Genomic DNA, 15449 nt, shown 5'->3' with positions numbered 1-15449 from the left:
TTTTCATCTAAATCCCATTAAAGTATTACAAATAAAACAATTTAAATTATAATGAAAACTTTTTCTGGTTGTAATAATACATATCAACCTATCATATCAATTCAGACATCTTTTAGCTCTATGAAGAATTTCTTTTTTTCAGCCTATGCCCTCTAAAAAAAAGGTTAAGTTGCATTATAGGAGAGTTTTTCAAGCATGGGGCCGATTGAGTACAAAGTTTCCTTGTGCCCGGAGTGGTGAATAATCTTAACCAACTACCTCTGAATAGAGTAAGTGTTGGGCTAACACAGTTTATTAATAGTACTACGCACATTCATCTCATCACTGTACAGCTCTGTTAAAATAAGAGTCTTAAACACATCATCTACACGTGGTGGAATATAAATTGCTCAAATTTAATGAATTGCTCAAATTCTGTTTAAAATTTAAAACATGTTTTAATGTACTGCTACCATTATTGAACAAACTATATTTGTATAAAAAATTAATTAGCATTGAATGAAAAGGTTTTTTTCATTAATTTTTTAAACAGTTTTGGCTTTTAGCAATTTAAAATTAAAGTCCACATTTTATTGCATTTCTTGTCTGAGTTAACCACTGAAAATTAAGTCTAGTAAATAAGATAATATGTCACTTATAGAAATAGCACAAAATAAGGTGAAAGTAATAAAAGAGTAAGCATAACATAAAACATTCATTTTCATGCTCAGTAAGAAATTTTTTTTGGTAACACTTTCTTTAGTGATTTAGTCATCTTTGAATTAAAAGGAAAACTTCACTATTAAAAGTTTTATTATTTTTATGAGTATTTCCTAGATATGTTTTTGCTATTTTAAAGGTTGAAACTGGTCTCTAAGCAATGGTGAGGAATATTTTCTACAACTAAATTTATCTGTGAATTGATACTGCACGTAAAACTCCCAACCCAAAGTAATATCATGGAAAATATTTTGGGATCCAAAGAATATTGTAAAATTCTATGTTAAATAATAATTATATTTAGAAAATTATCATTAGCTATAATTCTTTTTAAACACATTTTACCAGACTTCCTTAATGCTTTACAGATACTAATAAAATTTAGTGTGATTTTCACTAATCATTAGAGAAATGCAAATCAAAACTACAATGAGGTATCACCTCACACCAGTCAGAATGGCCATCATCAAAAAATCTACAAACAATAAATGCTGGAGAGGGTGTGTAGAAAAAGGAACCCTCTTGCACTGTTGGTGGGAATGTAAATTGATACAGCCACTATGGAGAACAGTATGGAGGTTCCTTAAAAAACTAAAAATAGAACTACCATACGACCCAGCAATCCCACTACTGGGCATATACCCTGAGAAAACCATAATTCAAAAAGAGTCATGTACCACAATGTTCATTGCAGCTCTATTTACAATAGCCAGGACATGGAAGCAACCTAAGTATCCATCAACAGATGAATGGAGAAAGAAGATGTGGCACATATATACAATGGAATATTACTCAGCCATAAAAAGAAACGAAATTGAGTTATTTGTAGTGAGGTGGATGTACCTAGAGTCTGTCATACAGAGTGAAGTAAGTCAGAAAGAGAAAAACAAATATCGTATGCTAACACATATATATATATGGCGTCTAAAAAAAAAAAAAGAAGAAAAGGTTCTGAAGAGCCTAGGGGCAGGACAGGAATAGAGATGCAGACATAGAGAATGGACTTGAGGACGTGGGGAGGGGGAAGGGTAAGCTGGGATGAAGTGAGAGAGTGGCAAGGACATATATACACTACCAAATGTAAAATAGATAGGTAGTGGGAAGCAGCTGCATAGCACAGGGAGATCAGCTCAGTGCTTTGTGACCACCTAGATGGGTGGGATAGAGAGGGTGGGAGGCAGACGCAAGAGGGAGGGGATATGGGGATATATGTATATGTATAGCTGATTCACTTTGTTATAAAGCAGAAACTAACACACCATTGTAAAGCAATTTTACCCCAATAAAGATGTTTAAAAAAAATTTAGTGTGATTTTATATAATCTCTTTGAAGTGGATGAGAGGCCATTTATACAACTAAGGTAGGGAGAATATAAACATCTATTAGATGAATATAAAAATACAGAGCAAATCAGTAATGAAAGTTGTTTACAAGCCTGAGATATCTAGAGAGCTAACTTCTGATCCACTTCCTATATTTCATTGTTATGTAAAAATTGGAAGTTTGCTTTCTCAGATCTACTAAGAAAAGAATCATTTGCAAAATATCATGGAATAAGGTAGAAAAGGAACCTAGGCTAAGAGCCTAAGTGTACTGGCAGAGTAGCCTGCTTGGCTGCATTGGGTAACTAGAAATTACAGATTCCCTGTAACACCTGCCTGATGCAACGGGTGCTCCCGGGGACCAGCAGAGGTTCTCAGGCTTGGTTTAATGCTTAGAATCATCTAGGGAGCATTCAATAAATGCGACTGCCCAGAATACACCTGAGAGTCCCGAAGGGTAGGCTCAGGTATCCATTTTTAAAAAAAAAAAAAAAATCGCCATCTTACTCCACCACCTGATTTTAATGCTCAGTGATTAGACGTTAGCTGATTGTTCGTTGGGAACCATTTATTTTCACTCTTTGTAACTGTTCGTCTGGGCCTGGTATTCAAATGTGAGCCTCATGTTCAGATGCCCAGGTATAGAAAAGAGGTTAGAGTGGAAACAATAGCGGCACGCAATTCTCTGAAAAACAGAAAAGAAACACCCCTTAACAATGTTGAATAACTAAATTAGATTCTAAAATGAAAGGAATTGCAAAGCACAGTCTCTTTTTCTTTTACTTCTTATAAAGGCTTGAATTCCTAAGACTTATATTTTATTCTTGAAGAGGAATGTGGAAAAGGTGAAGCAGGATCATGGGAGTGGGGGGCCGGTTTAAGGGGACAGAGAGACTGTTGCCGACCTGTGTGCTTTCAGGTTGTGCCCCCAGGGAGAGGGATCCTGCCCAATTTCAGGTAATCAGTGAACTATTTTTGAATGGAGAAATGACTCTGGACTGGAAATGTCTTGTGATTAAAGAAAAGAGCCTGTCTCTCTGAATTTTGGGGTGCCCTTTTATTTGCTGTTATTAATTTATTTCCTCTTTTAAAAATTGCAAACATAAAACCACATAGAAAGTGGCTGCTGGTCGGTCTCCTTTATATTGTACTTAACCACAAAGCAATAACTACAAAGCAACCCCCTCTTCAGATTGACTACAGGAAGTATGTGTGGAAACATTTTGAAAACTAAGTGTTGTGCAAACATATTATTAGCATTAGTTGTCTACATGTCAGTCTCTCCTTGCTAGTTTTCGCTCATTCATCTCTTTATTCCCAACATCTAGCTCCTAATAGGCAGCTAATAAATGTGAGTGACATTTAAAAAAGAAAAGGAAAAAACACTGATTTAGATACAGCAAAAACTGAAGGGTTTCTTTCTGCAATTACATGCCCCTTCCCATGTATTAAAGATACTGTGTATCTTTAAAAATCTTTTTCTGCAAAGACAGAAACAGAGCTTATATTTTTGTTTCTGTACTTTAATGGAGCTATATTATTCTGCGGCTTTATGTTATTTATGATATACCTGGATATTTTTAACAGCGGTGTTTAAACATTGTCCTCAATTTCTAACCACTGAAGAATAGTCTATAGTATCCACGTAATGACATTTATATGGCCATCTCCCTATTGATGGACATTTGTGTTTGTTTTGTTTGTTTCTTTGTTTTTGCATCCCATGTTTGAATAGTTCTATAAAATAGATTCCTAGAAATGGAATTTCCTGATTTTAAAATCATATATAATTTCTTGGTATGACACGAAAGTGCCCTCAAAAAAAGCCTGTGTCAGTATCTACCACCCAAATAGTGTGTGATAACACCCACTCCCACATCCTACCAGGCCTGGGTACCATTACATTTCTTTCTTTCTTTCGTTAAACCACATTTAATGGAGAAAATGACATTTTATTATTTTACATGTTACTGTATACTTTCTGAACACTGTACCTAAGTCTAAAATATATATTTTAATCTAAGTGGCAACTAATGTATATAATTTACAATATATCAAACTGCTGTTTCTGTTTTTCTAAATTTCTGTTAAGGTATAATTTTGATATTTAAGTATTTTTTCTATATATCATAATTTATATTACTGTAATCCTATTGTTGAACATTTAATGTCTTCCCAATGCCTCACTAATATAATCACATCAGTGAAAACCCTTGTGCATGTGTTGTTTTCTCTTCTTATGAATAATTTATTAAAATAAATTCCAGATAGTGATATTACTGGGTCAGAGTTTTAACTCTTTTTATGATTCTTGATAAGAATTGTTAAATTGCTTTACAAAAGAGATAGGTCATGTTTTATGATCATCAAGAGCATATTCCTACTGTAACAGATTCTTGACTATCTGAAATATGTTAGATTTATTATTCTAAATTTAAATAATTTATATAAGTTTACTTTTATAAATTGTACTTAGTGGATTATATACACAGAGAATGCTGAGGTATATATTTATATTTTCCATGTTTAAAAATGCTTACTTTATAATGCTAACTGAAAGCAACAGGATACAGAATAAGGTATAAATTAAATATATAAAATTATATATACCTCAACAATAGATCAATTTAATTTCATTTTTTAGACCTTTTTGTTTTTCTCCTAATTAATCACAGTGTGTATTACACCAGGGCTGAATGTCCTCCATGTATTCCTGGGGTCAAAAGATCTGTCTTTTTCTTTTAGGAAATTTACCAGTGGTGTGGATCCTCTTGCAACAAATATGAGCGTCTGAAGGCCAGCCAGGTTGCCATTGGCATTCGGGACAATGAAAGGAAAGGAAGAGCTCAACTAATTGTGGTGGAAGACGGGCATGAATCATCAGAGCTTATAAAGGTATTGAAAGCTTGCCACACTAAGTTTTGTGTGTGTTAGTGTGTGTGTTAGATTTAATAACTTCTTAATACTTAGGCCAAGGTTAGATAAGAGGAAGTATCAGGGTTTTATAAGTCATGGTATTAGGAAAATAGAACATCATGACTGTTTTCTCCCACCGCTGTGACGACTATCAAAGAAGTCTTGTGCCTGTCTTCTGAGATACTCAAGGACAAATAGGTGGGCAAAACCTTTGAGATTGACTATAAGAAAATATTTTGGAAGAAACATAATAGTTTTTTCATCTGGGTTTCTCAATTTTTCTTTAACGCAGTGATTTTCTTCAATTTTAAAATTAACAATTATTTCATTAAAAGAATGAAATAAAATCTTATACCAAGAGATTAAATACACCAATATTTTAAATACTTCAATCATTTTAAACTAAGAATTACAGTATAGGCAAGACATAATTTTAGTATAGTTGTTAAATCAGTATGATTGTCTGTATGGCTCTTTATACCTCTGTCATTTACTTAATCAACATACAAGTCCCGGACATTTAGTTGTGACCAAGTGTATATATGGTATATATTCCCTTAAGTAAGATTATCAGTCAAAGGGTATAATCATATTCAGGTGTCTAGATACATGTTGGTAAATTGATTCCCATTTATTCATTCAACAAATATTTATTGAATTCCTACATGAGCCAGGCACTAAATGTTTGTACCAGTTGCTGCTTCCTTGACCAAAGCACTGTGTTCCTTCATGACTTTACAGAGCACTGTCAGGATATCCTGTTGTAGTACCTTTTTGAATCTTCCCACATGTAATAGTAACAGGAGGTATCTCTCTGAGTTTTCCTTTCTCTAATTTCCTGGGATATTATGCATTTTCCCCCAATGATTTTAGCCATTGGGCGCTTAAATTTTTCTAAAGACAATCCTGTAAACATATATTTTTAATATCTTTTATTTAGAGCAATTTAATGCATTAGAGTTACCTGATCAGATGCTAGCCTACATAATCCAGCAATCAAAAATTATATAATGAGATCATTTTATTGATTATAATGTCTTTAAACTTTATTACTTTAATAACCACCAAACACAGACTTTCACATTAATGATGTTTTAGAAATAATTTTAATTCAATGGGAAGATGATCACGGTACAATGCTAAGAGAAAAGGCAGGCTATAAAATTTTAGGTACAATATTATCTTAATATGTAAGTTTACATTATATAGCTATATATTCATATATACATTTATATCTGGAAAGAAATATGCTGAAATATTACCAACACCACCAATATATGGCTTTGACTCTGGGGATATGGCTTCTTGTTATTTTCTTCTTCATTTGTCTTTGTGTTTTCAAAATTTATTATAATGGATGTGTATTCCTTTTATAATTAGAAAAAAAAGGCCATCTGAAAAAATAAAATAAGGGATGACTATTGAAACCTGGGTTTTCAGAAGTCAGACTAACATTACTAATACATTAGACCTTGAAACTATTTAGAGCACATTCTTGATCTTTTAATATTTTTTAAAGACCTCTGTTCTGCAGATGTGATCACCATTTAAGTCATCTAATTCTCATATTTGGGAGCAAAAATCTATAAATAAGATGTATTTCTAATTGATTATAACTTCTTGTCTCAATAGCTATACTTTGATAGAAGTGGAGCCAGGGACACAATTTGCCCTTGTAGGGAGCTAGAGGGAGTGTTGCATTAACTGTCAGGCTAGCTTCTCCATGGTCATCTTGGAAAGTCCCTTAAACTCTCATTGTCTCTGGTTCCTCATTTGTAAAGTGAGGGTTAGACAAAGTGGCTTCTCTGGTCCCTTTAGATTCCAATGATCTGTGATTCAACCTTGTCTCTCAGGCAATGGCTGTGTTTAACTACCAGTCATTTGTAGTCTGTTCTAGGCAACGTAACCACTGAGGCTGAGGGCCTTAACTGTGCATATGTATTTTTGATGTCTTTGCTTATTGGATATCACTCAAAGTTCTGAGAAAGAAAAGCTTAAATAGTCGATGACTATATTATGCTGTTAAATTAAAATGAGAAAATGCAAACCTGAAGAAAAAAATTTGTAAAAATATAACTTCGATTTTAAAGTATCAGTGATAGGGATAAGGGACATACTGTTTAATATAACATGCTATGTCTGTGTTTTAGGGGCTCTTTGTTTTCTGGTTTCTAAAAAATCCTAGAAAACACCGACTTTGTTTGCATTCAGTACATTCAATTTATACTGCATTATGATGGATAGCTGTCACTCACAATTGATCTGAACTGAATTTTGAGTGAAAGCCTTTTTTTTTTTTTTTTTTTTTTTGTTAAAAAGCATTCGGTGGGAAGTTCTGTTTTCAGAAATGTTCTTTTGTGGCCTGATTACAAGGGTAGGTAGTTGTTTGATGAATTACCTATGGACTTAAGATAAACAAGTTTGACCTCTAGGCTTTCTTAATGTTGTACTGTAACAATAGAATTCGAAGAGCTCATGAACTTGGTTGGGAAAAAAATGACAGCTTCATTTTCACCGATTTCTTTGTGAAAATTTTCTCCAATTGTGAATGTAGTTGATAAACGACAGTAGCATGAGCAGAACTTGTGACTTTTCAGATCACACTACAGATATTGCATATAACCTCAAAGTATCACTTATGCTCATCACTACTTGGTAATTATGGCAGTTATTAGACCTGTTTTTCAATAATATTATTTAATGAGTAAATGAAGACGCTTATTTATTACTTTATTTACTTTATTTATTATTTATATATTACTTTATTTATTACTTTTTTACCTGTGATTAAAGTCATGTATACTCTGTGCTTGTTTTCTCCTAACTGTAAACATATTTACCATGAAAAGCTGCATGTAAATTATGTAAAGCTTTTTTCTTTTCATATTTAAAATAAATAATCAATGAATGTGAAGGAAAATTAAATATCTCACTAGCCCGAAGGTCTCAAACTTTCTTTGTTGATTCTACTCATTCTCGAAACATTAGGAGGGAGGCTAAAAGTCCCTTGAGGAAAAATGGCTAAGGTGAATAACTTATCAGTATGTTTTATAGACTTTCATTTTTAAAAAGATAGCATTGGGTAGATATCAAAAAGAAAGAAGGAGCAAGTTGTTTGAAACAACAACAAAACAACCAATTCCTCTAACCTGGAAAGAGTTTTTTTCAATGTAATTTAATAAACTTGTTAAGTCTATAATCATTGTAAATGCTAGTGAAGGAATCCTGGCAGTAAAAATACTACAGGGAGATTGTTAGCAGATGCTTTGTTGTTGAACTGTTAGATTTCTTGCTTCTATAAAAACACTGAGGCTCCCTGGAAAGTCATATGCACAATCATTATTTTAGATTTGGGTAAAAGAAGAAAATTGGAAAGAAAAATTAGAATGTCATGTGATGTCTTAGTTAATAAGTGTTTTTTTCTTTTCGTAAAAGCATGTGCTTTATTATTAGAGACATAGCACAACAACAAGTGGGAGAGCACGCAGAGGAACAGTTTGCTTATTTAAGACAGAAGCAAGGCAGAGATGCACAACCGGAGAGCAAGGGTGTGGGCATCCTCCCTAATGAGGAGGAGCCAATAAGTGTTTATTGATCACTGGGTTGGTTCCCAGTAAAGTTCAGACTGTATTTTTTTGTCTGATTGAGAAGATAAGCATGCACCCGGTCTAAAACATAGTCCTAGAGTGGTAACAGGTTGTGAGGGTCCTCAAATGCCAGAGAAAACACAGTAAGAATGATACCACCAGTGGTTGAAAGACTTCTCATGATAAAACTTATGTATTTTATTTTATTATTTTTTTAAATTTATTTTATTGAAGTATAGTTGATTTACAATGTTGTGTTCATTTCTGCTGTACAGCAAAGTGATTCAGTTATACACATATATATGTATATACACACATTCTTTTTCATATTCTTTTCCATTATGGTTTATCACAGGATATTGAACAGTTCCCTGTGCTGTACAGTAGGACCTTATAGTTTATCCATTCTGTACATAATAGTTTGCATCTGCTAATCCCAAACTCCCAATTCATCCCTCCCAAATTTATGTATTTTAGACTATATGACAATAGCATATAAAATAGATTAATCTCCAGAGGATCTCCCAGTATAGGAATTGTGTTCATCTTGTTACTATAAGTCATAATTGACTACTTGAAAATAAGAAAATTTATTCAATCATCCTTTTGAGAAGTTGATCAGATATTTATGATGTGCTCATCTGGTAATCTTGTAAATAAAATCTAGAGTTGAACTGTGCAGATATTTCTTAAATTATCCTTTAGATATCTATTTAGGCAAAGAGTAAAATTTTAGTTATACTTCCCCAAATTACTTTGCCCAATGAAATTTATATCTTAACAATGCTACTCTAAATTCCTTGAAGACAAAACATTGCCTTTATATCTGTGGAAGCCTCACAGCTCTAACTCATTGCTCATTAATATTTAGAAAATTAATACAATTAACTGGGAACTTTGTGGTTCTAGAAAACCAATTACATTTGTCTTCCTGTTTTCTAGAGGATAGTATTGCTTTAAAAAATTCCCTGTGTTATAGATGATAGTGTTGGTGAATATATGAACAAAGCCATATGGTTGATTAAGTTTTAAAACCAACTGCATTTATGTAGGAGCAGTTAGTGTTTAGATAAGGATAATCCATAGAGTCTGCTAGTCTTCTTTCTACAGATTGATAGTTACAGCTCATCTCTTGGAAAGTGATAACTGAGTCTTGAGCTTATCTACCTTCCCACGTATTAGGCAGATTGCATACACTCCAGGTGAGAGTATCTAGCACAGTAAGAAATAGACAGCAAATGTCTAAAACTTCATTCTGTGAATAAAAATGCATGTCCCCAGGAGCTGCAGTTGGATTCTGCCATCTGTAAAATCTTCCTTCCCAGGTCAGGTCACCTCCCTATTTAGTGTTCAGCAAAATTGGACACTATTTCTGTTTTTGTCCACTTAGTGCGGACTAAAACACACTAAGTGCACACTTAGCGTCCACTTTGTCCACCCTTCTTGCTGTTTAGCACACATCACTGCTGTCCACTGGCCTAGGACTGCTGCCTACAGTCTCGGTGCTGCCTCTCCTCACCACTGGGTTAAAAGTGAATGTGGGGCTTCCCTGGTGGCGCAGTGATTGAGAGTCCGCCTGCTGATGCAGGGGGCACGGCTTCGTGCCCCAGTCCGGGAAGATCCCACGTGCCGCGGAGCGGCTAGGCCCCTGAGCCATGGCCGCTGAGCCTGCGCGTCCGGAGCCTGTGCTCCGCAACGGGAGAGGCCACAGCAGGGAGAGGCCCGCGTACCGCAAAAAAAAAAAAAAAAAAAAGTGAATGTGCTCTGTGCACTCCAAGGAACTACACAGATGTAGAGCTTTGTTTTTGAAATCACCCAATATATTTGTCTTATCCTTAACATCAATGCTTAACATCAAAGGCGGTGGTGCTAACACTTCCCAAGGTTGTACAATTTAAATTTACAGAAAGTTAAAGCAGGAGTGATTTTGAACATTTAATCATCTAAGCACTGGAATAGTAATACAGTTTCAGCATGTAGAGCAAAAGGTGAAGAAAAAGCAAGCAGGAATTTGGAAATTTAGAATTGTCAACATTCCATGAAGCTTCTCTGTGGAAACGTTTGCTTTCATAGCATAACCTTGAGTTTACTGGATTTACATGGAGTTATATTTTAATCTTTTAACTAAAATAACATTGTGTATTTGAATCATGCTTAGTCATTTTAAAAATGATACCATAGAGAATGGGAGAAACTTTATTTTCTGGGGATGATTTTTGATTAGATAAATCAATCCCCATTTATCTTTGTAAAATAGTATGAAATGAACTAAAGAAGTGCCAATAATAGAAGTCGCGGAGCTGTTTTTTTGTTGTTGTTGTTTTGCGGTATGTGGGCCTCTCACTGTTGTGGCCTCTCCCATTGTGGAGCACAGGCTCCGGATGCGTAGGCTCAGCGGCCATGGCTCGCGGGCCCAGCCGCTCCGCGGCACGTGGGATCTTCCCGGACCTGGGCATGAACCCGTGTCCTGTGCATCGGCAGGCGGACTCTCAACCACTGCGCCACCAGGGAAGCCCAGGGAGCTGTTTTGAAAACCCCCTTCATGAGCATTTTGGAACAGTGAGTATACAGTATTTTTAAAGGGTCTAAAGATTTATAGGAAAATAGTATAAATAAGAATAAAAATCACAGTTTTTTAGCATCAGGGAATAAACATGGGTGTTTTGAGCTCCTTAAATGTAAATGATAGTTATTTTGTGGGTTTGTAACGCACACACACCACTCATTAAATTATTTTCTGTTGCCCTCTTACTTCATTGTTAGTCACAACTCTGTACTTTGTGAGGATGGAAATTTGAGTTGCCTGAGATACTAATTTGGTCAATAGGCACAGTAAACACTTTTAACACTAAGAGACAACAAAAAACGTTTTGTGAGAGAGGTACACTGCTCTTTGTGTGCTATCCAATTAGTTTTAGCTTCCTTGTTTATCCCTCCTTTATTTTCCAACCTCCTTTTGTAAGTTTTTGGGAAATTGAACAATGTCTGACATATTTTGGAATTTCCTATTTATGTCACATGGTGTCTGGCACATCAGAGACGTTCACCAGAATTTGTTGTCTGAAATAACATTATTATGAGAGCCAAGTGGAGAGAGAAGGTCCATTTATGGGTTTACCATTCAAAGAATTTTAAGGTAAAGGGATCGAAAATATTTGCCACTCTCTCTAGATTAGTCCTTATACTACGTATAGAGAGGAAGTATCAGAGGTACCAGAAAATAGAAATCTTTCCTTTTCTTATATCTGTTGCATTGTAATTAAATCATTGCCCCTGTTTTGCTTTACAGCAATGATACTTAGTACACACCTCAAATCCAAAGATTATAGTGACGAGTAGTGCGTGCTGCAAAGTTATGATGCTTCCAGGAGCACTATAGTTGCTGTAGGTATTTGTATCTACCATTTATTGATAGCTTACTTTATGTGCCAGGCACTGTTCAAGGCACCATTCATTTATTGTCATTTATTTGAATGAATCTTTTATTTGGATGTCTAGTATTTAATTCAGATATCCATTTTGTTCCTCACCAATTCATCCAGTGGGGGAAGTTGAAATATTCTGAACAAAGATAAGAAATAGAGTAAAAGTATACTTAACTATATACAACAATAAGATAATAATTTTTCAAATAATCTTCCACTTTGTCACACCCAAGTTCCACATTGAAGACTTGTGACCTCACTGATAAGATGTCACTTTTATATAATCAGTCCAAACTAATACTACTTGGCAAGCATTTCTGAATGAGGTCATTTCCCCGATAGAACCCATCAACAGGATAATGCAATTCCAAGACAGATGGGTTGTATGGAAGGGTGGATCTTTTCTATATTTGAAATGATAAACTAAAACAAATATTAAACTAGAATGGCAGGTTTCTAGTCTCGCTATTATTTATATTTCTCCTCATGTTTGTTATAATATTAGTGATTTTATATATATATATATATAGTAAAAAAAGACTTACAGTAAGACTATATTTTCTTTCAGCAATTTTAGGTCAATTTCTTCTTATTCCTATGCTAAGAATTAGCCAAACTCAAATATCAAAGGGTAAGCTCTCTAAGATTCAGTGATTCACAACTCCTTGACATTCATTTTGTAAAATAAATAGTTAAAATATATAATAATAGTTAACTGTAATATTAATTTTATATGTTTCCTCTTAACATCTTGTGCTAAGAATTAGCCAAGCCCAGATATTAGAAGGTTGACTTTTCAAGAGTCAATGATTCACAACTCCTTAGTATTTATTTTGTAATTATTGTTTAATATCATGAGGAAAAGTGTTCACATATTGGAAAGAACTCCCTAAGATAGAGGCCATTGAGGTTGTGATTTTAAGTCATGTTTATCCAGAGCCAAGGATCGCACTATGATGGAATTGGGTTATATTGACAGTACTTCTGCAAATGCAAAACTGTTGTTATTGCTATTAGAATTGCTGTTATGTTTGCAAGGGTATCCAGTGCATCACCATTTTACAATTACCTTGTTTTGGATATGTGTGTGTGTGTGTGTGTGTGTGTGTGTGTGTGTATGTATATATATTTTTATATATATATATGTATATATATACATATATATATATTTATATGTAAGAAGGATTTGTCAGGAAAGCATGGTTTGTTCTTGTCAATACAGTATCCTCTCAGTGGAAACTCTCAATAGGAAATCCTCAGTTCTGGATATTTCATAACATTTTACTAATCAGAAAACAGGTACTAACGTACTATTAAACAGAAAATCTGTTAGTATCTGTACACAAAAAAGCCATACAAATATACTGGGAAATGAAGTCCTATACCATGTGTAACTGTGAAATTAAATATCAATGCTCTATTTCAGTGAAGGCTGGTAACTAAAAAAGCCAACCAAAACTAAAAATAAATTTTGATGAAATCTGATAGAGGACATGTGAACAACACAAATATGTTGACTAAAAACTGTTCCAAAGCAAGTAGCAAATGCCCCACAATTGAATATCATTTGCTCTGCTATTCACTGTCGTGGTGCTCCATTGCTAGGTGACGTCATAATTTCATCTTGTCATGACTTACAAGGGTAAGGGCAAATGGCTTACTGGTCAGCTGAATTTTCTGTTCACTTTTTACTCTTTCTAGCTGCATTTTTCTTTATATGATGCAAGTGCTTCTCATCATTGACACAGAAATTCCATAATCTAAGAAGCAAATTTGTCATGGATTTTATTTGCTGCAGAGGAGGTCCACCAAAAGCACCACCAGGACAAACATTCAGTGTTTACTATACGACTGGCGTTCTTCTGTGGGCTGTACATGGATGAGCTAATTTAATTCTTACAACAGCCCTGTGAAGTGGGTACAGTTATTATCCCCTGTCTTGGTCTGTGTTCCTCCAAAAGCCAACTTGGAGACGAGGACTTGGGAGCAGATTGTTATTTGGAAGATGATCCTGGAAGCGCGGAGTAGAAGTAAAATGAGGCAATAGTTTGTTAATAAGTTATTTACTGCTGCAGACAACTGGGGCTTAGTCCCTGAGGGGCCCTCTGAGAAACTGTATGGAGAACACTTCAGAACTGGCCCACTGAAGGCTGAGGTGGCTGCAGGATTTAACTGGTAACTCCCATCCCTCATTTGTTGAGGGTCACTCCTTGGGTTTTAACTCCCCAGAACCTCTAGCCTGCCTTGTATGTAGATACAGTACAGCCTGGTGGCCAGATAATGCCATCAGACAGAGAGCAGAAGGCTTTGGCCTTTAAGAAATTATCTGGCGATGACCTCTGAGGTAGAGCAAGGTGAGATGGGCAGGGCACCAGTAGCATCTCTACATCCTCACTTTATGAAGAAAGTAAGTCATAGAGAGACTGTGTAACTTGCCCATATAGGAATGGGAATGGGAGACCTGTGGTTCACAGATCATGGCAGATCTTCATTCCAGAGCATGCAAATCTTAAATATACAGAGAGATGGGAATCTCATCTGCTGTGAAGTTATTTTATAACTTCCAAAACTTTTCTACACACTTTTGACAATCATACCTATTTTATTACATATAATAAGTAATAGCTTTTGTAGCACAATTTTTGCGCTCAGTGGGCTGGCTTGACCCTTCATATGGGGGTCAAGTGTCAGCATTCAACCTTTCATCCATACTATGAAGGCATTAGGTGCAGGGTAATTGGGGTAGACATTTTCTTTGAAAGAAAATACATTCTTTTAATGTGAGTGTAAAAGCTATGCAAATATTTTTCAAGAACCTCAGAGTATATGAAAGCCATTTTGAGTTTGCTCCATTAAATTTTGGTGCTTGGAAATTTTCTTAATTATGTAGATAAAGAGGAAACTCACAACTCTCTTGCCATAAAACTCCACCTAATCTCATTAAATGTTATATGTGAATCAGGTTTATTTACCTCACTTAATCATCATAATCATTGTGAGTGGTATTACTTATCATACTATTTTAAATATGAGAATAAGGTCACAGAGTCACTTAGTTGTGGGTCCATCCAGCTCAGGTTGTCTGATCTTAGCAAATGAAGGGATTGTCAAAAAGACAAAGGTGGGGTTGCCCATTGTGAAGCATAGAGATTAGGAACCCCAAAGGCCAGTGATGAAAGTGTCCATTCAAGCACTGATCGGGTACAAATGTCCAAATGGCTTTGAGATCTTACAATAGAAGGGTTTAATAATCCCCAGAGAGAGCAGAGGGCCTAAAATCTTTACCTGAGAGTTGACCCAGGGCAGCCTCCAGACTACCAGGCCTGCTAATTTTTCCAGGAGAGAAATTCTTTATGTGAAGGTACGTGAAAATCAGAAAGATTTGGCGGACCTGTCCTGCTGGTTAAGATGAGTGAGCCAGGCTCACAGAGCTGAAGCCACTAAAGGTTTAAATCATATCACCAAACCAGGCCCTAGGAGCTCTTCAAATACACAGTGC

General features: G+C 35.2%; 1 protein-coding gene across 2 annotated transcripts in view; it reads left to right on the top strand.

Moving 5' to 3' along the window:
- SCIN (scinderin) overlaps positions 1 to 15449 on the top strand; it is a gene marked incomplete at both ends in the record, with an annotated part of 78550 nt that overhangs the window by 21735 nt on the left and 41366 nt on the right. For both annotated transcript variants that reach the window (XM_082845946.1, XM_082845945.1), the window contains one exon: positions 4768 to 4917. In XM_082845946.1, the coding sequence (XP_082702072.1) occupies positions 4768 to 4917 (150 nt within the window). The remainder of the gene's footprint in view (positions 1 to 4767; positions 4918 to 15449) is intronic.

The sequence above is a fragment of the Leucopleurus acutus genome (genome assembly GCF_964270905.1).
Source record: "Leucopleurus acutus genome assembly, chromosome: 9".
Taxonomy (NCBI): domain Eukaryota; kingdom Metazoa; phylum Chordata; class Mammalia; order Artiodactyla; family Delphinidae; genus Leucopleurus; species Leucopleurus acutus.
The sequence above is the reverse complement of the archived record's forward strand: the minus strand, read 5'-3'. Positions and strand labels throughout refer to the sequence as shown.